A 23,506-nucleotide genomic window follows, 5' to 3' on the forward strand; every position below is an offset into this window, starting at 1 on the left:
TTAGTTTAACTTCTGTTCCGGGTAAAATAATGGAGTCACTGGTTAAAGATGCATTGCAGGATCATCTAGACAAGACTACAGCAATAATTCAGACACAGCATGGGTTTGTTAAGGGAAAGTCTTGTATGACAAATTTGATAGGATATTATAATGTGGTGACAAAGGAACTGGATGCAAAAAATAATTTTGATATCATATATTTGGATTTCAGGAAAGCTTTTGACACTGTTGCGCATGGAAGACTATTTTACAAATTGGAGCAGAATGGTATTAAGGGTAAGTTGCTACAATGGATAAAGGGATGGTTAAATGGGAGGAGACAGAGGGTGGTAATCAATGGGTGCTGCTCTTCGTTGACTAATGTTATTAGTGGAGTCCCACAGGGTTCGGTGTTGGGTCCACTGTTGTTTTGTATATTTATCAATGATATTGATGAAGGTATATCAGGCTTAATGTCGAAGTTTGCAGATGATACAAAGATTGGCAGGGTTGTTAATGACAGTAATGGCAGTGTGTTACTGCAACAGGACCTAGATAATTTGTGCAGATGGGCTAAGAAGTGGCAACTGAAGTTTAACCTTGACAAATTCAAAGTACAGTACTGCATATAGGTAGAAGTAACCCCCAGAGAAACGTACCAACTGTGTGGTACTACATTTAAGGTGGTAGAAAATGAAAAAGACCTGGGAGTAATTGTGCAGTCAGATATGAAGTTTTCTGAGCAATGCAGACAGGCTGCCAGGGCAGGTCATGGGGTTTTGTCAATGATATATAGGAATTTTGCTAGCAGGGAAAAGGAGGTGATTGTCCCTCTGTATAAGGCAATGGTCAGGCCACGCCTTGAGTACTGCGTACAGGTCTGGAGGCCTCATTTTAGGAAGGATGTAGATTTGCTTGAGCGTGTACAGAGAAGGGCAACAAGATTGGTGAGGGGAATGATGGGATCCTCTTACCAAGAGAGGCTTAAGTTCTGCAAATTGCAGTGGCTGGAGACTAGGCACCTGCGCGGTGATCTGATTGAGGTGTATAAGGCCTTGAATGGGTTGAGCACGCTGAATTCTGATGGGATCCTTCCACTTGTTCAGATTACGAACCTAAGGGGGCATAAATTCAAATTAAGAAAAGACAGATGTAGAATAGATGTGCGGAAATTTGCCTTTAGCCAGCGGGTGGTTAATTGCTGGAACAAACTTCCATCTGTCGTTATGGAAGTTGATAGGTTGAATAAATTTAAGGAGGAACTGGACAGGCATTTGGAGGGAATGGTGTGATTTTTTTTTTTTTTTGGCTGATGCTGCATAAGCTCATACACTTGCTTTCTTGCATCACATGCCACTACTACGCCTCCCTCCATAGCCAGGTGGGAAGGAACAGCAGTGCGTAGCACACGCTTCTTGATTAGACCGGGGTTCGAGCCCGTCACCACCAAATACGGAGGATGCGGAAAGGTCAGTGAATGACCACCGCATATTCCCGGAGCAATATGGCCTTAGTTGCTAATGCTCCTAAAAACCAAATAACATAACATAACAACATAACATAACATGCCACTACTACTGCTACTACAAGTGTAAAACCATTTTATTTGAATTAAAAAACAAAACAAACACAACGGCTGTATGCGTTGTTCGCTGTTCACACTCGTGTTTGGCAGTTTGTGTCGCGTATTCACACGCGCCGACCGTTGTATTATTATTTATTTATTATTTTTTATTTTTTTCCCTTCTTCAAATGAAATGGTTTACGCTCGTTTACTACTATACTTGTGATGTTTTTAGACTAAATCAAGGAACAGGATGTGACTACTTTCCCATTGAGAAAAAAAGAAACCGCTGATAAGGAAAATTTTTATTTAGAAATCTTAAAATCTAAAGATAATACCTAGTCTACTATCATGAAATTCAAAAATTTCAGCCCAAATGTGGCAAAAAAGGTCAAGACGACAAATAGCCTAAACCGAAATATAAGTGAAGTTGACCCTGCTGCCTTTTAATTTGAAACCCTGTGTGTTTGCAAACTTCCTCATTTCAAGAGCTTTTCTTAACCAATCAGTGCCATGTACTTACGAATGTCTGTATAGTGATAGTGAAGTGGTTTATTCACTTCAGGTTTTTTTTTTTTTTTTTTTTGTTTACCTTAGGCGAAACAGACTTTAAGCTTGCTTCTCAGATTAAAATACGCAGTATGGAAATTCCATATTGTTTTCCGGAAGGCCTCTAGCAGTGTAGCGGGTTTACTACTTTTATTTCTGTCTTGTTTTGCGCATAGGCAACTAGGAATGCGTGGCTTCAGTGTATTATGTCTGTAAAATTCGTGAATTCTATGATCGGTTAATCTGTTTTGTTAGAAAAACGGGTTTTCTTTTCACGGAAAAAAAATAATAAAAAACGAGCTTCCAAGAATGAAGCCCTGCAACCCTGACCCGAGACCAACTAATTCAGTCACGGTTGGAAAAAAAGAGGGAGGGGGTGGGAGCCATAATTCCTTCTGTCTTGATGAGTTTCGAATCCAGGCCTTTTTTTTTTTTTTTTTTTTCCCTCCCGAAAGAATATGATCGTAACCACTGTTCTAAGATCTCATCCCTTATTCGTTTTTGGAGAGGTCTGGGTTCGAATCCTGGACAGAGATAATTTTTAAACGTCCTCTTCAATCTAGGCTGTAGTTAAATGCCCAAGATGATGAAGGAATTAGGGTTTTCCCTCCAAGTGTTATTGTGATTATGCACTATATGAATTGGAGCACTATGACCAAAATCATCGCCAAAGAGCTAGAACGTCTATCGCGAAAGAGCTAAAATTTTGCAAGAAGGGCATATGTGAAAATATCCTCAAATAGGATAAAGTTTTGATTTGTTAAGATTAGATTTGCACCGCGGAAAATTATACCAAAAGGCGCCAGTCGGTTTGCCTGTTTATGGATGAAACTTTTGAGTTTCCGGAAGAAAAACACCATGTAATCCCCACCCGAGGCCGATTAATTCAGCCACCGTACCTAAATTAGCCAATCTTGGGTGGGACCCAGCAGAAGTGAACAAGTGCAAAGCAAAGGAAACTGCATGATTTAAATAACATTTAGAAATGAAATTTCGTATTACAGTAAGCAACTGATAAAAACAGCTAGTTATTAATAATAAGCGACATCGAGTGTATTATTTAATACTAAATATACTACCCCGCCTAAAAGTTTAGAAGCACATTTCATTTTGCTTAATTTTCAAAGTGTTTAAATAGGGCCACCTTGTTTACCAATTTTTATTAAAATTCAATCAGTTGAATCAAGTTATATTACAACCTTCTTAAGAAGGTGGTAATATAACTCTCTGTAAAGAAAGGTATTTCGTGAGAAGTAGTGGAAAAAACTAGATGTTTCATTTTCATTTACAAACTACCATTCGACGATTCAACGAGACTTGCAGTTTAAAGAACAAACCACGATCAGGTGACCGCGCATAACAATCGCAGCACAAGATAAGACCATAACACCGATTTCTAAACGCAATCGACCATTTACTGTATCTGAAATCGGAGCTGAGTTCAATAGGAACAGAGAAATTCCCGTGTCTACGTCCACTATAAAACTTCGTCTTAAACAAGCAGGACTTCATGGTCATGTAGCGGTCCGAAAACTCTTATTAAAACCGGAAAATCAAAAGAAACGTTTGGCTTGTACTAAGAGCCATCAGCATCCGTACGATGGACGGATGAATCCAAATTTGAAAATTTTTATCCAAGCATAGAGTTTGCGACACAATCAACTGAAGAAAAAAGTACCTACAATCAAGCTTGGTGATGGTTCCATCATCAGAATTGCAGGAATTTTAAGAAAAGAAGGGTATAAAAACATGATTAAACATAATGCAAAATCCTCTGGACTTCTATCTGTGGAAGAAATTTTATATTACAACAACAAGAAAATGACCCGAAGCATAGCTTTAAGCTGTGCAGCAACTTTCTAACAACTAAACAACAGGAAGGGGTATTGTAAATTATACTGTGATCACTTCTAATCGCCTGACTTAAACACAATAGAGCTTTTATGGGATCATCTAGACCAGTGGTTCCTTATCTTTTGTCACTCAAGTCACACCTGAAGTTAAAAGAGGCATATTCAGGGCATACCTAAATAGTAATTAACGCTGAACTCGATGGTGTTTTTCCTAACCTCGCGGCACATCAATGTGCCTGGGCACACAAGTTGGGGAACCAATCCAATTCTAGATCGTAAGTCAGTGAAGGTTGCCCGTTTTCACAATGGGAAATGTTGCAGATCGCTTGGAATAATGTTAGCCAAGACACTTTTATGAAGATAGGAACAAGACCAGAAATAAGAGTAATGTGCACTGTGGTTATGGCATCATTATCAAAAAACAGCGAACAAACTAAAACAAAAGAAATGTGAGGAGGAAACAAAGAAATGTAAAAAGAGGTATTACACCCATAAACCAACAGCGAGACCACAACAACACAACAGGCTTGAAGTAGAGCAGAGAAAGGGCGATGAAAGTAGATCAATTTAAAGATAGCTAGAGAGCGAGCGAGCGAGAGCGAGAGCTAATTGGTTAAGACAGGAGGGCACAGCTTTTAAAACAATATTTGCAACATTTTTAAAAAATATTTACAACATTTTTAAAAATGTTTCCAAAAGATATTTTGCCTCGGATTTTATATTTAATTTTTTTTCGTTTATTTCCAATGAAACTCTTTCGTTTTATGAAGTTGTAAGGCTTATAATTTTTTTCATATATACAAATTACTATTTGGTTATTAAAAGTACAGTACTATTTTTATTTCTTGCCTAACTATACCAAAATAAAATTTTTTGTTTTATTCGTAGGAGATGTTGTCGCACTAATTCATTTATCATTTTAGGGGGTCAGAAAGTTTCGGAACCTCTGGGTTAAGGGAAACAAACACGTGTAATTCACCGAGATGGCTTTTATGCTGATATAAGCTTGGCATTATTTACTTAACATGGGAAAAAATCTATGAAGAAATTTTACCTGCAGTTGAATTGAACCGTGCTGTTTTCGTCTAGCGAAACAAATATCGAGGGATCAATGAATTGCCTCACGTGACTTTCCACAGCATTTCGGATGTAGAATTCTGGTATCCACAGATCTTTGTACCAGGCTGGATTGATCGAGATTTTTGACAGATTTAGTCTCTTTGGAAATGTCAATCTGGAGTCTTTCCACTTCTTCACGAAAATTATGGTATAAGAGAACATCTGCAATTGTAAACAGATAAGTGAAAACATTTTATCTTCACTTTCGATACAATAAATGATAAACAAAATTTTCTGATTATCCAACAAAAAAATCTCTTGGATCCCCCCCCCCCCCTCACGGATATCAACACAAGAGACAGAGTAGTACTGTATATATTCTCTGTCCATTCTATTCAACTACCCCAAGACTTGCCAGCACACTACCATCAAGATGGTGTCTCCATCTACTGACTTTCTGGATCACTAAGCTTTTAATTTGAAACATTACACTTGAACAATCAATCCATCTTCATTTAAAATTATAATTTTAGTTTGAGTACAAGTTCTTTTCCAGTTGATGTGAATTTCGAATTACGCGAGAAGTTTTACTTTATTTATTTACTTGCTTATTTATATTTTTATTCTATTATATTCGGAATATCTCATTCTGCTGATATTTTGTTGCTGGGCCAACTTCTTAGTTTAATCAACGCCTATAACTCCTTATTAAGGAATTTTAATTTAATGAAAATAAAAGTCCATTAGTTTTTAATATAATAACAAGACTTGTTATAAAAGAAACAAAATTAAAAACATGACTACGACTTTGCGCAATGATTCAAATTCTCCAGTTGATTTATGGCACTCCAATATAGCACTGCAGCATGAAAACAAAGCATACCCTAAAAGAATGTAATAGTGTGGCATTCATCTTATTAATTTAAAACGGAATACTAAATATGACCAAATCGCATTACCAAATAAACAATGACAATAAATAAATAAATAATGGAAACGAACTGAAAAACATGGTGGAATGCAACCAGTACCAAATTAAGACTGTCATACCCCGCCGTCCACACCACATTTTGTGAAGGTGGTAACTATAAGAAATGTATATTCTTATATTCTTATATTTAGAATATTCTTATATTCTAAATGTATATTCTTTATTTCTCTCTCGGAATATCTATCCATTTTTGAATCAGAAAGGAGCACTTCTTTCTAGTTAATTAAACGTTTCCCATGTTAACTGGAACTATCTTGAATATTGTGGTCAAATCGGGTTCCTACCCGATTGTGACCGAAAAGTGCATGTTTTTAAATATACACGCTTTAATAGCCCACTATTAAAAATCTTTAAGCAATTTCTAACTTAAAGAAAGAAATCTTTAAGCAATATTATATTTATGTAAGTCTTTTATGTATTTAATTTTTAATGGTTTTTAAAATTAATTTTAAACATAAAGTTAGCGAAAATAACGCCTTTCTAACCCCTTTTCACATTATAAATCCATTCCTGTTAAGCAATAAAGAGAGCTTTGCGCCTTCTTTGAAACTGAAGTTGTATGAGATGCAGTAAAGTCCCGATTATCCGTATACGGACTATCCATGCATGGTTTCCTAAATTCAGTTTCTTTTAATTTCCATTACTTAGAGAACTTATTGAAGGCATATGAAACAGCACATAGTCTATAAAATGAACGAAGCCTTTCATTTCCTCTCCCATACTCTTCCAGAGTCGTGTTTCCAACGATCCATTTTGAAGCTTTATGGTTCCTTCCAAGTAATAGAGCATAAGAGGATTATCAGTGCACCATTCCCGGCTTATTAATTTTATTCATTATTACTTTACGAATTGAAGGTTTCTGAAACCGTGCACAAGGACGTTCTTTCTCTCTCACCCTTCCTCTTTACAACAGTCAATTTTATGGTTTCTTCCAAGCTGACCGTAGCCGAGTAATGAGGGTACAAATAAAGAGTTAAGCGGGCCATACACATTCGAGCATTAGCAAAAAACTTGCTTGAACGTGTTTGACCTCCAGAAGTTTGTCACACTTCTAGAGCATGTATGGCTGGCATTACGAAAGCTAATTTTTCGATACCACGTGATCCCACAAAATACGATATTTTTGTAGTCTTTAGCTCTATTTGGCCGTCCCAGAATATACAGGCAGAATGTATTTATAATGGAAGGAAATTACATTGTCCCATGGGTTGCTAGGAGATGCACGCGCCCTTTACTTTTTGCTAAAATGACAGTAATCAAAATAACAACCTGTAATTGATCTTACGAATACTGTACATTCATCGAAACTACCACACTATTGTTTACTAACGAAGCAAGACATTAAGAATAACATAATCTAGGAAATTATGGCGTTTGAATCAATCAAATTTGTCTAATTTTGGAATTTGGAAATTTAATATGTACGTTATTCATGTACACTTTGCTTATGTTACAGATGGACATGAGTAACAGCAAATGGCTCAACACACCCACACCGCTATTCCTCTGTTGATCCATTCTTAATTGCCTTTGGTTTTCGTCTTCAACAAATTAGGGTCTTGTGATTCTATTAGCGGAAACAGCTCTCCATTGAGCAACTGCACTGATTGAGAGAGGTTCTATTTCATAGAGGTTGTATTTCGGCAGTATCCCGTCTTGAAATTCTGAAATGTGGCGACTGAGACTTTCTAGTTTACTTGAGCGAGAGATAAAGAATTGTTTATTTCGGTGTGCATTATTTTGTTGATTTATTTTAATTATTCGTGATAATATCGCAATTATTAAAATATATATATAATATCCCACAGTTTTCATCATTAAGGTTAATTTTGTGCCGTCGATGTTCTTGTGGCTAGCGGCCACAAATAAGGAAGTTGTGGGTTCGATCCCGTATGCTGCCACAAAAATTGCACATCCCATTGTGAACTGTGGCAGTGAAAATCCGGCTGCCCTTAATAACTAAGTATGTATATCGTCACAATGAATTTGTAAACTCTTCTGGCCTCCGCTGTCTAGAAAATAAATGGAAATTTATTTATTAATATAAAAAAACACTTGTTAATAGAATAAAAAAAAAACATTACATGTTGTAATACTGCATTCTACTGCACTTGTTGTATGCAGCAGAACAGCTTTAAATTTTATTTTGTTATACAGTGGCAGCAAAAAACTCTGATTAAAGTTTAATCGAAGTTTAAAGAGTTCCTCGCCGAGGTTTCATATGACTCCTTTAATCAGCCTAACTAGCGTGTCAGAATATGGCGAAGAAAGTACTGCCATCTTAAGAAATTCGGATCCCCTGGACTAATAACATGATTTTAGTGAGTAACATTAAAATATTTATTTAAAAATAAATATAAATTTTCTTGTTTATAAATAAAACAATAGAAATTGTTATAAAAACAGTAAAATGGAATATATTTAAAAAAACACAAAAGACGAAGGGGCCAGTAAACGGAAATATCCCCTAGGCCAGGGGTGGCCAACTTAATTTGTGAAGCGATCTACTTTTTTTCTTCAAAATGTGCCGCGATCAAAATGTACCATCTCAAGTTTCATTGCACGTGATTAAAAAAGTTAATTAACACATATTGAAAAATGTTGTCTTTAAATTTAAATACAATTCAGAATTCTTATTTTAAATTCATACGTATTTAAATTTTTAATTTATGCGAAATTTGTGTCTTCATGTCATCTGCTACGCTTTCAAAATCGGGAATATACTGTGATAAGGCGAACCGTAAAGAATGCAAGTCCGTAAGAATAGAGCGATTCTCCGTCTTTTTTTTTTTTCCAAATACGAAAAGACCGATTCACATAGATAATGTGGAACCAAAACAGGAATTTAAAAGTTCACTGAATTTTTTTACATTTGGGTACTTTTCTCGACAAACATATTTCTTTTTCTGATGATTTGGCTTTTAGGAAGATATCGTTTCGCAATGTAATAATTTCATTTTCAAGTAATATTTTCTCCACGCAAAAAATCTCAGCGATTTTTTTCTTCAATTTGTTTCGTATCTAAGTCGACATTAAATGGATAAGAAATATATTGAACAATGTCTTCAATTGTTTCAAAGTCATCCACAACTTCCTCAATTTCAGAAACATATTTCTCACTATTAAATTCAAAAACAGGATATTTTTGCAAATGAACTTGCATATTTGAAAATGATAATTTTTTTTTTCTTTGAGATCCTTAGCCATTGCCAAAAATTGATATTTATATGCAGAAATATTACTAATCATGCCACCCACATTTTTATTTTTTCCTTGTAATTCCAAATTCAGATCACTTAATTTACTGGTAAAATCTGCCAAAAAAGCCAGACCACACAAACACTCCGTATCTTGTAGCTGCTGATAATCTCTCCCCTTTGATCAACAATTTTTTTTAATTTTCATTCAGAAAATTTCGAAATCTCTGTAGAAACTTACTCCGACTCAACCACCTCACATTTGTAATATCACATCCGGTTCATTTTCATCGAGTTGCATTTTGAAAAGTCTCCTTTGAAGAGATTGTCCTTTGATGGAATTCACGATTTTGAAAGCTATGTCCATAACACTTAGAATTTAATCTTTTGTTGGCTAACACTTGTTGGTGGATGATACAGTGGTAACTCAAAAAATCTGGGAATTCACCATCCTTTTGGCACAATGCGATGAATCCGTTAAGATGCCCTGTCATTGCTTTGGTTCCATCTGTTGTTACTGATACGAGCTTAAATAGTGGTAATTTAATTTTTTCAATAAAATTTTTGAATGCGTTAAATATATCAAGATCTCTAGTTCTTTCTTTTAACGAAACCATACCCATCAGTTCTTCTCTAGTGGCAGAATCATCGAAAACCATTCGAATAAAATCGAGCAATCGAGCTGTATCACTGACGTCTGTAGATTCATCCAGTTGTAAAGAAAAGTACATACCACTAGCAATATTAGCACGCAATTGTTCGCTCACATTTTCACTCATTTTTTCGATGCTTCGCATCACAGTATTATCGAGATAATTGCAGATCTTGAATAGCACTTTTAATTTCATTTTTGTTCTTAAAATTTTCAAAAAGATAATCCGTTATTTCTAAAAATGCGTCCTTGATGAATTGACCATCATAAAATAGTTTGCATTTTTTTGCAAGAAGATGACTCACTTTAAATGATGCTACAGTTACAACTTTAGATTGTAAATTAGGTGTCATGAAGAAATTTTGTTGCGGGAATAATCTGGATTTAAGTTCTTTTAATTTATTTTTTCTAAGGTCACTATTAGGCGGAAAATCCGATTGGTATTTACCATAAAGATATTAATATCGTTAATAAATATTGAAAGCTGTAAGGGAGCCCAACATGGAGTACGTTGAAGTGCCTTTCTAAATTTCCTTTTTTTGAGTGTAGCCACGGAAGCATTGCAAATCAAACAGCAACATTTTTCTTTTATTATTACAAAACAAGTATTCTAGTTCCCACTCTTGATGAAAACGATCGTCTAGCACACTCTGTGTGCTAGACAAGCCTAGCTGCTTCGCGGCGACAAGAGTAGTCACGTGGTTCAACGGATTTGTAATAAGCGTATGCAGTGCGGTGCATAATAATAATAACATAAATTTTGACTAATCTAATCCAAGTCATAGCCTCTATATTATCATTTTATTTGATTTCACTCTATTGCCCACCCTCAGCCGATTTCAATGGAAAGACATTGTTCTACTGGAAAGACTCGTGGCACTAAGAATCATGCAGTTACTCTGTGAACAAAACCTCTTCTCCCCAGCACAGTATGGCTTTATGCCAGGGCGCTCTTCTGAGAAGGCTCTGTTTGACCTGGTCCTCCACATAGAAAATTCTACATCCAAATATGAATTGGCTATCTTCGTTGATTTCGAGGGCGTCTTTGACACTGTCTGGTGGGACAGTGCATTGGCCCGCCTCCGCCAGGTTCAGTGCTCCCTCCAGCTAGCTCAGCTCTTTCGAAATTATTTCACAGAGCGCGAGATAGTAGTCAAATCCAACTACCTGCAGGTAACCAGACCGACCTCTCGAGGGTGCCCACAAGGTTCTGTCCTAGGACCCCTTGTCTGGAATATGGTCCTCCACAGCTGGTTCACAAAACCCTTGGATGAATGTAAAATAGTGGCCTTTCGCAGATGATCTCACTGTCGTTGTTCCCGGAAAATCCCGCTTTGACCTAGAGTGTAAAGCAAATCGTATCCTGTCCGATCTCAACTCCTGGACGATGCTCAACAAACTACGAATCAATCCGGATAAAACAAAAATGATGCTCTTCAAATTCAAGCTAGATCTCAGACGCCCACCACAAATTAAGATCTCTGGAAAGCAACTCCCGATCGTAACACAGACGAAAGTCCTGGGGGTGATTATTGATCACAAGCTGAGCTTCCACCAATATCTTATGCACTTAGGGACCAAGGCTAAAAGATTTTCAGCGGCCATCATTAGATTTTCCAGATATGACTGGGGACTCAAATAAAACTCTGTCCTTATACTACAGAGCGGTCTTTTTGCCTATTGTGACATATGCGGCTGGAGCATGGTTTCATAGAGTGAAGCTAGTCAAAATGAGAGACAAACTTAACACCATCCAGCGAAGTATGCTTTTGTCTACTCATAGAATTTGCCAAACAGTGTCCACAGCTGCCATTCAAGTGATCGCCGGAACATTACCACTGGATTTGTACATCATCTATCGAGGTATAAACTTCAGGATCAAGAAGAAAATTCCAACTAAAATCCTTGAAATTGAACTGGATCTAAACAGCAACCCCAAAGCCGAAAGACTCAGGTGCTACAATGAACTAATAAACATTTGGCAGACCAGATAGGATACCTCTGTAACAGGCGCCATCACTAGAAAATTCCTTCCAGAGGTCTCATTTACTGCAACAAAAACTGTTAAGTCCTGGCTGTCGCTGACCTCGGAATCCTCCTTCTTGGTCACTGGACATGGCTCCCTCAACGAGAAGCTTTTTCAGCTAGGACTGTCTACAACAGATGGCTGTTTCTGTGGAGAAAAGGAGGACTGGAAGCATCTGCTATTTGAATGTCCGCTGTATGAAGACATAAGAAGAACTCTTACACAGGCAGTACCAAACATTACTGAGCATCAACCGGATCTCCTACTCCGAACACCAGAAAACCTCTCGGCGCTGCAGACTATGCTGCACAAGTCTTCGAGCGTAGAAGGCAAACTCTTGTTGAAGCAAGACGCATTAGAAATACTCGTGCAACGAACTGAAAGTCCACTGTGAAAAACTTTTTTTTATTTTTTTTATTATTTATCTATTTATTTATTATAATTATTATTTTTTTTTTTCGTCGCGTTCTGCCTGGAGTTAGTTAATCCGGTGCAGCTGTTTTTTTATTTATTATTTATTTTTTTTATTTCATTTTATTTTTTCCCTCAAACGCACCAAATTTTTTTTCCTGCTTAATTTGCCATTTAGATATGGCCTTATTGAAATTTATTGTCTACTTTGTTTTGTTTTTATTAATTAATTTGTTACTTTGTTTATTGTTTTTATTAATTAATTTTTTTTTCTCTTCTTTATTTATTTTTTATTTTCTTTATTATTATATTTTTTATTTTATTATTATTATTTTTTTTCATAACCTGCACCACGGGTGACTTTTCCTTTTTTTTTTTTCTCTCCTTCTCCCTTTTCCCCCCTCTGGAATGGGCCCCCAGAGGATCCTGACCCACCTTCTGGCAACACTAGGTGGACCAGCGGCTCTTTTGAGACAGTACGTGTTTTACTGGGACTGGCCCACCTTCCCGTGGTGTGGACGAGTACCTAGAATCATCTGTCCAGGTGACTGATGCTTCTGGGTAGTCAAGCGGCCAGACATAACAACAGAACACACACACACACACACACACACACACACACACACACACACACACACACACACACACACACACACACACACACACACACACACACACACACAAACCTACGTCACCCACATATCTGGCCCATTTGTAGTGATACTGTTCTTCACAGAGATACGAGGCAGAGTTGAACAAACGTTCTAGGTGCCGCCCATTACATATACACATATAATCTATTTTTTATATATGTTCAAAATTCGTCGTGATCGACCGAGATTAAAGCCGCGATCGACTTGTTGGCCACCCCATTTCGACTTGTTGCCCTAGACTATAGCCCATTTAACACGTTATGGCGGCACTGCTTCAAGTCCGTTAAAGCGAAGTTTTACTGTAGTTGTATTAAAACAGTGATGTTATTCCTACAAAATATATCTCTTAAATGCTATACTTATTCGTTTAATAATTGAAAATTAAACAGGCAATTAACTGAAATCAATTATACGGTTCAGTGTGTTTTAACAGCACTATCTCTGAGTATGCGGATGCCAGTAAATTTGAAGGAAATGGGCTTTTATTGAAGAAATGAATAATGTCGTGTCCTACTATGACCTTCAAGATAACACTTCAAGAATAGGTTCACTATAGCAACCATCCGGCATTAGAGGCTGTTCTTCCTTCAGCGATTCGCCATCACACGAGCCGAAATTGGCCATTCTATTCCCATCCTGACCATTCGTGTCAGATCTCAAAGTCATTCCCTAAGAGCCAAATTGTAGCTCTGAACTGGCAAAGCCAATCTTGGGTATACCTATTAGCCGAATAGCCAAGCAGAAGAAACGCGCGCGCACACACACACACACACACACACACACGCACGCACGCACGCGCACACACACACACACACACACACTTTGAGTGGACCGTGGTTCAAGCTTGCGTCACTGCTAAATACGGTTAATGTCAGAATAATTAATTATTCTAACAATATTCATTGTCAGAATAATTAATGTAAACTCCTCTGACCTAGTAGTTGAGAGGACAGTATATTTGTATATTAATGTAAAAGCTGATATGTAATTAATGTTGCTTGATATACACTATATTGGCAAAAAATCCAGACATCCCTGTGATTTGGGAAAAATAAACCATATCCAGCATCTATGTGGTAAGAATTGGTACAAAGGCAGATGCGTTCAAGCTACAACTAAGGAGATCAACGAAGTACAGCAGCTGAGTCGAGGCGTCGAAATTAGCGACTTACATTGGCGAGTCATCAAAGGATGATTCGCCATATCAGCAATCTGTCTGTTCGTACCAATACAGCAAAAGTGCGACACTTCAGCTAGTTACGGTAGCTGACCTAATCACCAAACAGAAACTTCATGGAACTACTACTGCCACAAAGCGTTCATGCAGACTGTAGAAACTGACTGAAAGAGACCATAAGGCGCTGAGAAGAGAGACACGTGGATCCCATCAACCCTCATCGAAATCTGTCTACCAGGAATTCAGGGGCGGGCAAAGGAACTGGTATTAATTCCTGTGGCCTTGCTCTGTTATGAGGACGATACGTACGGAGCTGCATAACATCTGATTTTACCAAAGAGCTGCAGCATACAAACCAAACGCCACAGCAAGAAATGCACAGCGTTCACTTGCCTGGTGCACAATTATTGTAATTGGTCTCAGAATGTTGGGATGCTGTGTTAAGGAGTAATGAATTATGATCCACGGTTTTCTGATCTGATGTCCATGGCGGATCCTCGATGGCGGATCATCTGATGGCGGATCCTCGGAGAATGTTAATTGCCAATGTGTACAACATATGTTTGGCAGAAGGGGTTGTTTCTTGATTTGGGCTTCAACCACTGGTTGAAGGAAAAATAAATAAAAAGGAAAAACCTTTCTTGAAAAATAAATGCCTCGCGGCACGTTGACATTCTAGACCAGTGGTGCGCAAACTACGGGGCGCGACCCACAGAGGGGTCGCGGCAATTTTTAAATAAATTTATTTTTGGTGTACATAAAAGCTAAAAATCTGTTGTTAAAATTATTTTTTCAATACTGTAGGTGTAGAGAATGTACAACTCGAACTAATCTGAGATACAATTGAACCCTACTGCCTATTGCGTCGGGAATATACCTTAATTTGCTCACTGGCTATGGACTCATTGTTATGGACAATATAGATGCATATTGTTAATACTAGCAGACTCCAGCGCCTGAGGACCGGAATCAATTGACCCAAATCTATCACAGAATGTATTCATACTCTGCTTAGGTATTGACATATTGTGCTGCAAATAGCAAGTCTGTTGCACGAATGTTTTATTCTGCTTCGTAATTCGGTGCTTTCATATCAACTTCTTCTCCCTGCTGCAACAAAAATGATTTCAATTATGCATAGAGAAAAATACAGCAACGATTTAAAAACCATTCTTCTGTCCAGAGACCAGTCTTGTGGCGTATTACAGTTATCACGGACAACATAAAATTCAATTTATTAAATCGATTGAGAGAAAGTCCAATTTTTGCAATACAGTTAGATGAATCCACAGATATTTCCAACCTTGCTCAACTTATTGTATATGTCAGATACTGCTATGAGGGAGATATTTTGGAGGATTTTTCTATTTTGCAAAGCTTTCGAAGGAAGAACGACGGGCGAGAAGATTTTTTATGTTATAAATATTTTCTTTCAAAGAAATGATCTAACGTGAAACAACTGCGTTGCGATTTGTACTGGTAGTGCGGCTACATTAACGGGAGAAAATAACGGTTTAAAGGGCGAAGTAAAGGAAATTGCTCCAAATATAGTTTAGAACCATTGCAATTGCAGTCTACATAGAGAAGCATTAGTAGCAAAGGAAATGCAAACTGAATTGGACGAAGTTTTGAAAGATGCAGTAAGTGTGATCAACTTTATTAAAAGTGGAAGCTTAAATAGTAATTTTCACTAACTTTGTAATGAAATGGGATTCGCTTATGAAACACTTCTTTTATATACGAAAATGAGGTGGTTGTCCAGTGGTAAAGTGTTGCAACGTCTTTTTGACTTCAAACATGCAGTTTTTATTGATTTTATCGGATAAAAATCAGAACCTTGCTTAATTGTTTACAAATCAAAAATGGCTTGGAAACCTTAGTTACCTTGTTGATATACAGGGTGTTTCAGTTAAACGTTTCAGAACTTCTAAGAGGGGTAGGGTACATCCTGACAACTCGAAATCATATACCAATGGGCAGAATCGAAAATTCCGAGCTTTAGTGCAGGGAATCTTAATTTCGCACAAGAACGCCAAGTTAGTAGGATGGATGATTACACGAACGCAGAGTTAGCCGATATGCATTTGGCGTACGGGGCTGCAAATTGTAGTGGGCCAGCCGCACAGCGTTTGTACGCGGAACGATATCCGACGAGGCGTATTCCCAGTCATAATTTCTTTGCAAGACTGCACCAGAGGTTAGCTGAGAGAGGTTCATTTGAAAGAGCTGACAGGGACAGGGTAAGAACAGCACGGACTCCAGCCGTCGAACAGAATGTGCTGCAGCATGTACAGGGGAATCCAAGAACGAGTACACGAAGTCTAGCAAACGCAGTCGGGGTTTCCCATTGCAGCGTCTGGAGGATTCTCCGAGAACAAGACATGCATCCGTTTCACGTGCAGCGTGTCCAGACACAGCAACCGGAGGATTATGCACCTCGTATTGCTTTCGCACAGTGGTACCTTGGAAAATGTGCTACAAATCCCCTTTTTCCTGCTGAAGTGTTGTTTTCCGATGAGGCATCCTTCACAAGGGAAGGAATTTTCAACACGCATAACGACCATATCTGGGCGGTCGACACCCGCATGCAATACAACGTCGTGCAGCACAGATTCGATTTTCGGTCAATGTATGGGCCGGTATTATGGGAGATCACCTCATCGGACCTTACCTGTTACCATGTCGTCTAACCGGACCTATCTACTTGATCTTTCTGCAGCAAGTATTGCCACAACTTTTGAGAGATGAACAGATTTCTGCATCGACGCAACAGACAATGTGGTTCCAACACGATGGAGCCCCTGCCCATTATAGCGGAGATGTTCGTAACTACCTGGATGTCACATTTGGTCAACAGTGGATCGGACGTGGTGGTCCCGTGCGTTGGCCTGCTCGGTCACCCGACCTATCATGTCTTGATTTTTATTTCTGGGGTCATATGAAATCGCTAGTTTATGACACCCCTGTTGACAATGCTGAGGAGCTGGTTGCAAGAATCGCAGTAGCTGCCGAAGAAATTCGAAATTCGCCTGGAGTATTCCAGAATGTTCGGATGTCCATGCGTCGGAGATGTGAGGCGTGCATTGTAGCCCGTGGAAGAAACTTCGAATACTTACTTTAATCCATGTACCTTTTGCTTCTTTTCATGTATTATTAAAACGATTTCTCACTTACGGTCTCTTTTCTTTATTGTGCTTCTGTGTACAACACCGCTTCAGGAAAGCATTTCCGACCCCACATTGCTATATGATTTCGGGTTGTCAGGATGTACCCTACCCCTCTTAGAAGTTCTGAAACGTTTAACTGAAACACCCTGTATTTGAAAAACTTAATGATTTAAATTTAAGTCTTCAAGAACAGGGAACTGATATTAATACTCAGTGATAAAATAGAAGCTTTCAAAAAGAAACTTAATCTTTGGAAAATTGAATTGGAGCGTAATAATACTGAAACATTCCCTTGTTTTTCTGAATTTGTTAATAGTAATAATATTGACAGTCTACAATTTAGGGATATCATTGCCACCCACCTGACAATGCTAATTAAGAATTTTTCCAAACGATTTAATGTATTTCCAGAAAAAAAAGTTGTATTGGATTCGTGATCCCCTTGTTTTTTAAATTTCTTCGTGCCCCGAAATTACCATTGAGTAAAAGGAAGATCTTATCGACCTGAAGTCTGACGAATCATTACTTGCGCGTTTCAGGACCTCCAACTTGTGAAAAATGTTGGCTTTCTCTTCAAGAAGAGTATCCAGAATTATCGAAAATGACGATACAAACTTGCTACCTTTTGGGTCTACAAATTTATGTGAAGTTGGCTTCTCAAAATTAACAGCTATAAAAGCAAAACAACGTTCCAGACTTGATCCAGAAGACGACATGAGAGTAGCAATTTCAAATATTGCACCAAATATTATCAGTTATCCAGGCTCATCCTTTTATTAATTGTTTTGTTTTGTAATTTTAATTGAAGAATTTGAATTATTGTGTTTTGCTATACTGTATTCAATTAAAATATTAAACAATTATTTTAATATGTAAATTAAAAAGGAGACAATTTTTTTATTCCTTCCTTAGTATTCGAATATAATTTTCTACTACATAATTTATAAAATGCCATTTTTGTTTTCTAAAAATCTGGTCATCCTACCTCGGGGTTTACATTGAGGGGTCGCGTCAATTTTATATTTAATAAAGGGAGTCGCGAGTGAAATAAGTTTGCGCGCCACTAGACAATTCCGCTCTTCCTGCACTGTGGCAATAGTATGGGGAAGGACCCTTTTCTTTTTAAGCATGTCAACGCCCTATGTCATAATGCACAACCTGTAGTGATTCGGCTTGAACGCATGGGCGTGCAAAAGTTTCACTGGTTCGCTCAGAGCTCCAACATGAATCCCACTGAACACTTTTGAGATGAACTATGGAAGGTCAGCTTCGAGCTAAGCCAACTCTTCTACAATCAGTAGCTGAATTGATCGTTGTATGAAAGGACTGGACCAAAATACTGCCTTCCTATTATCAAAAGTTGGTTCGGAGTATATCGACAGAGATACAATGTGTAGTTAAGGCCAAAGGCAGTCAGTCTTACACGTTATTAAACTTTGTATCAATACAAGGTTCATTGAAAAATGCAAGGTGTCCGGTTACTTCTGATAATGTAGTGTATATCATCCTGTCTAGTGCGAAACGTTCAAAACGTGTTTCAGATGTGTGTGTGTGTGTGTGTGTGTGTGTGTGTGTGTAATTAGGAAGTGCATATTTACCATCGCTGATTCTTCTACAGAGAGGAGATTCTGAATTCTGATCTTCACAAACACCTGGACAGGCCCACCTATTTCATCAAGAATAATAAAAAAATTATGCATATATAAGTCATAAATGCAGCATTTCAATGTATGTAATAAAGTATAAGGCTGGATTCGCAAAGTTAATTTAAGTTTTTAAACTTAACGTAATAGTTAGTGCAATAACATCATTGATATCCGTACGTGAATCACCAAAATAGTGAAAAAGGCATCGTTTTTATCGTATCGCATGTGAATACCTTCACAACGAGTTGCCTGATTTTGCCAAACAGTCTTGAAAAGATCGTCGGGTGGTGGTATCCACTGAGAATAAGCAACAATTGTCTTCTCCACTGGCGAAGCGTTACTTAATCGAGGTGGTGCAACAACAGGTAACTCATTGTGAAGGTATTTACAATATGAGATTTCATAAAACTATGCCATTTTCACTATTTTGGTCATTCTCTCACTTCTCACGCATAACAATGATGCTATTGCACTAACCATTACGTCAAGTGAATTCCCCGTAGGTTGAGGCTATAGCCTCAATATGGCCTTAGTTGCTAATGCTCCTAAAAACCAAATAACAATAACAGCTATAGCCCTGCCATATTCTTTCAGTTTAAGCTTTAGCATAGCTATTCATTAAAACAAAAATTAAACGAAAGAACATTAACACCGGAAAGCAATAAAATTACCCCTATATAGTGAAAGCCCCCTTAGCGCAAACAGAGATTAAAACTTAATACACAAATAAAATTTAATATTTGCATACTTATTAGTTATACCAAATTGTTCTATTATGGGAAACGAAGGATAAAAGTCTGCATAAAATTTTGCTTCTCCACTTGACACAGTTCATTCTAGCAGCGCAAAAGATTACAATGCTCAACTCAAATTTACTCTCCATACTATGTTTGGGTTATCTTCAACAAGAATGGTTGAAGATGACTCATAATTTGAGTCCCCGTTCTCGAACAAACTAAAAGATTCAGCCATCTTTTATCCCCCTCCTTTTTTTTTTTTTTTGCATTTTGCATTTTGTATTCCTGCTGCATTCTTACTATTTGTTCTTATAACTGAATCGGATCTTTGTTGGTCAGCTGATCATCGCGCGATATGTTTATCGTATTCATGTGATAGTTTTGTTCCGTACAATTAAATATAACTGTGCAAATCTCTTTGAGTGAAACTAAGGGAAAACAAAAGCAAAAAAGACTTCGAAAAAAAAAATTTCAGGTAATCGAAATATCGGATAACCCAAATTCTACTGTACTGGTATTTATCCAGAAAACGCTTTCCTCGTTTCTGAAACGTATCTGAAAATTAAACAGAAGTAGATTTGATACGTTAACTTTTTTTCAATGATTGCGAACTTTTAAGAACTATGTAAGTCAAAATAAATGCATTCATCACGTTGAGTATATTACTTCAAGACTGCTTGTGAAAAATAGAAAGGCAAAGGAAATTTTATGCTAGTTTTAAAATTAAACAAGTTACTGTAAGTCTGATAACGTAAATGAAGAAAATTTATATTGCTATGACAAATAAAATATAATTATAAATTTCCTGTAATAAATGTGTCATAGAAAAGCAAATTTCATATGGTCAATATGAAATTTGCTTTTCTATGACTGCTCTTAGATTGGCTATTCAACCTCAAAATTGATTTCGCCATAGTGCATATTGATTATCACAGAAACAGAGAACCCCTTATCGCTGTTTTACTTTCAATATGTGTTAACGCATTTGTTGATATTAATGCTTTCCATGTTGGCATTATATATCAGTATGATGGTAGATTGTTCCTTATTTTTGTGATTGCTGAAGGATCTTAGTTTAAATTTGCAAATGTCAATTTGCAAACTGTCAGTCTGTGTGTGTTTATGTAAACACACACAAGCACAGCCAACACCTGGTCAGTCGCTTCCTTGTACCCGTCTCTAAGCACATTTAGCTGGGACCGGTTCTGCTATCTACTGCTTATATTCACCAAGTTCGCATCCAGTGGAGGTGGTGTAATACCAATGGATGCACTCTATCTCACAGGTTGTCCACCCTGTGGGAAAAAAGAAAAAAAAAAAGAACTAGTGGTGAAATATACAAAGCAATGTCATTCAACAGGTGGAATATGAAAGCATAGTTGTTGGAGGCCTGTTGTATAGAAGGAGTGTCATTCAACATTCCATTTTTCCCCATTTATTTGTACACACAATTATTTACAAATTATATACAAAACTTACAAAGAAGATATATATATATATATATATATATACACACACAATTTTATATACATTAACATTCTCATTATACATATACTGTATAAGATACTATATATGACCTCCTGTTGCTTTGCGTACGTGTATCCCAGAATCAAGGGTGGCACCTAGACAAAAGCCCATCGCAACCTAGTTATTCTGTTCTGGCGAAGAACCTGTACGAAGAAGGCCTAAAAACATGTGTGGTATTACCATCTCACCAACGCCGATACAAGGAAGCTACTGCCTGATGCAGTGTCATTCAACAGGTGGAATAAGTGCTTCGAATCTGATACCAGCAGATGCATATGCTACCAGAAAAACTTACAGCCCTGTGTTAATGCCCATTTTGGGCATATAATTACTGGTAATTTAGAAATTACCAGTAAGCTCTTTACCAGGAGCTTAGAAAGATCCTTTCATACGGCTATAAATGCAGGTTATACTCAAAAATCAACCTTACTGCTGTAAAAGAGCAACTATATCAAGACCTACTTAGTTACTGATTAATGCTATCTTACAAATATAACATTCTTATAGAAGCCTTCCAAATATGGATAAATACTGTGTTTAGAGAATTAATCAACAACTCATCATCATCATCATCAGCCATTTTCAATCCACTGCAGGATGAAGGCCTCTCCAGCAACTTTCCAGTTCCTTCTGTTTTGAGCACTGGCCATCCATTTACTACTCATAAACTCATGAATTTCATCTATCCACCTCCGCCTTTGTCTTCCAGGTTTTCTTCTAGCTCCTCTTGGGTACCATTCTGTTATTTTCTTAGTCCACCTGTCATCATGTCATCATGTCTTCGAGCTATGTGTCCTGCCCAAGACCATTTTAGTTCTTTAGTTTTGATAAGAATGTCCTTTACTTGAGTTTGCTGCCTAATCCATGTGTTTCTCTTCTTATCTAACAGTCTGATTCCCAATATAATTCGTTCCATTCTTCGCTGTGTAGTTCTTAGCTTCTCTTCCATTCTTTTGGTGAGTGCCCAAGTTTCACTTCCATAAGTCATGGTGGGGAGTATACATTGATTCATTATTTTACGTTTCAGACAAACTGGGATATTGCTCTTCAGTATGTGACTATATTTCCTGAATGCTATCCATCCAAAATTTATTCTTCTCTTGACTTCCAGCCATTTATCATTATTACAGCTAATAACTTGTCCCAGATAAGTATATGACTCTACCTTTTCAATTACTGCTCCTTCAATCATTATTTCCCTTTCCGTGGCATACTTGTTCATCATTACTTTTGTTTTAGCCATATTCATCTTTAGTCCAAAATCCTTACTAACTGTGCATAACTGGTTAAGATTTTCCTCTAATTCTTTGGGATCGTGGCTTATGACCACAATGTCATCTGCAAATCGTAAATGGTTTAGGTACTCTCCGTTCACATTGACTCCTTTCTGCGACCAGTCTAATCTTCTGAAAGCTTCCTCAAGGGCAGCAGTAAACAGCTTCGGAGATATTGTGCCTCCTTGTCGAACTCCTTTCTCGATTTTAAATTTGCTACTGTCTTTGTCTAGTCTAATAAAGGATGTAGCACTCTCATATATTTTCTTCAAAATCATAATATATGGAGTATCTATGCCTTGTCTTTCCAGTGCCCGAAACATTGCCTTATGCTGTATGGAGTCAAATGCCTTTTCATAATCCACAAATGCCAGGCATAATGGTGTTTTATATTCATTCGCTTTCTCCATTAGCTGTGATATTACGTGAAGGTGATCCATAGTTGAGAATCCTGTCCTAAAGCCGGCTTGCTCTTTTGGTTGATTCTCATCAAGTATTCTTTCTAATCTGTTAGTAATGACCCTTGTGAACAACTTGTAGATATGGGATAACAAGCTAATTGGTCTATAATTTCCAATTTCTGATTTATCTCCTTTCTTATGCAGCAAAACTATGATTGCATTATTCCATTGCTTAGGCATCACACCTTTTATAATGCACTTTGTGAAGAGCCTTGCCAGTTTTTGTGTTATGTCTCTTCCTCCCAATTTTAACAACTCTACAGTAACTTCATCTTCCCCTGGGGCTTTCCGATTCTTCATTTTCTTCAATGCATGTTCTACCTCATCAGGAAGAATATCGGGTATGTCGTATGTGTTGCTACTTTGCAATCCATGTTCCCCACTGCTGGTATCATTCCCTCGCTCCTTGTATAATTCTCTATAGTAGTCTTCTGCTATTTGAATTATGCCTTCTCTGCTGTTTATAAGTACACCATCGCTATTCTTCAGTTTCAGTATCATTTGTCTTTCTGTATTACTGCTCATGGCTGCTGATTTAAATCCTTTGTTTTCCCTTAATGCTTGTTCTACTTTTCTTGTGTTA

The 23,506-nt window shown here is 37.4% G+C and overlaps 1 protein-coding gene across 1 annotated transcript in view; it reads right to left on the minus strand.

Annotated features, from left to right (window-relative positions):
- LOC150088710 (glycine receptor subunit alphaZ1-like) overlaps positions 1 to 19,896 on the minus strand; it is a 34,804-nt gene extending 14,908 nt beyond the window's left edge. Inside the window, exons 1-2 of the mRNA XM_090370290.1 lie at positions 19,801 to 19,896; positions 5,000 to 5,226 (exon numbers count right to left, since the gene is read on the minus strand). Of these exons, the coding sequence (XP_090226416.1) occupies positions 5,000 to 5,226; positions 19,801 to 19,896 (323 nt within the window). The remainder of the gene's footprint in view (positions 1 to 4,999; positions 5,227 to 19,800) is intronic.
- Between the last annotated feature and the right edge of the window lie 3,610 nt (positions 19,897 to 23,506).

This window comes from Mastigoproctus giganteus, chromosome 3, assembly GCF_048544385.1.
Source record: "Mastigoproctus giganteus isolate SK-2022 chromosome 3, ASM4854438v1, whole genome shotgun sequence".
In the NCBI taxonomy this organism is placed as follows: Eukaryota; Metazoa; Arthropoda; class Arachnida; order Uropygi; family Thelyphonidae; genus Mastigoproctus; species Mastigoproctus giganteus.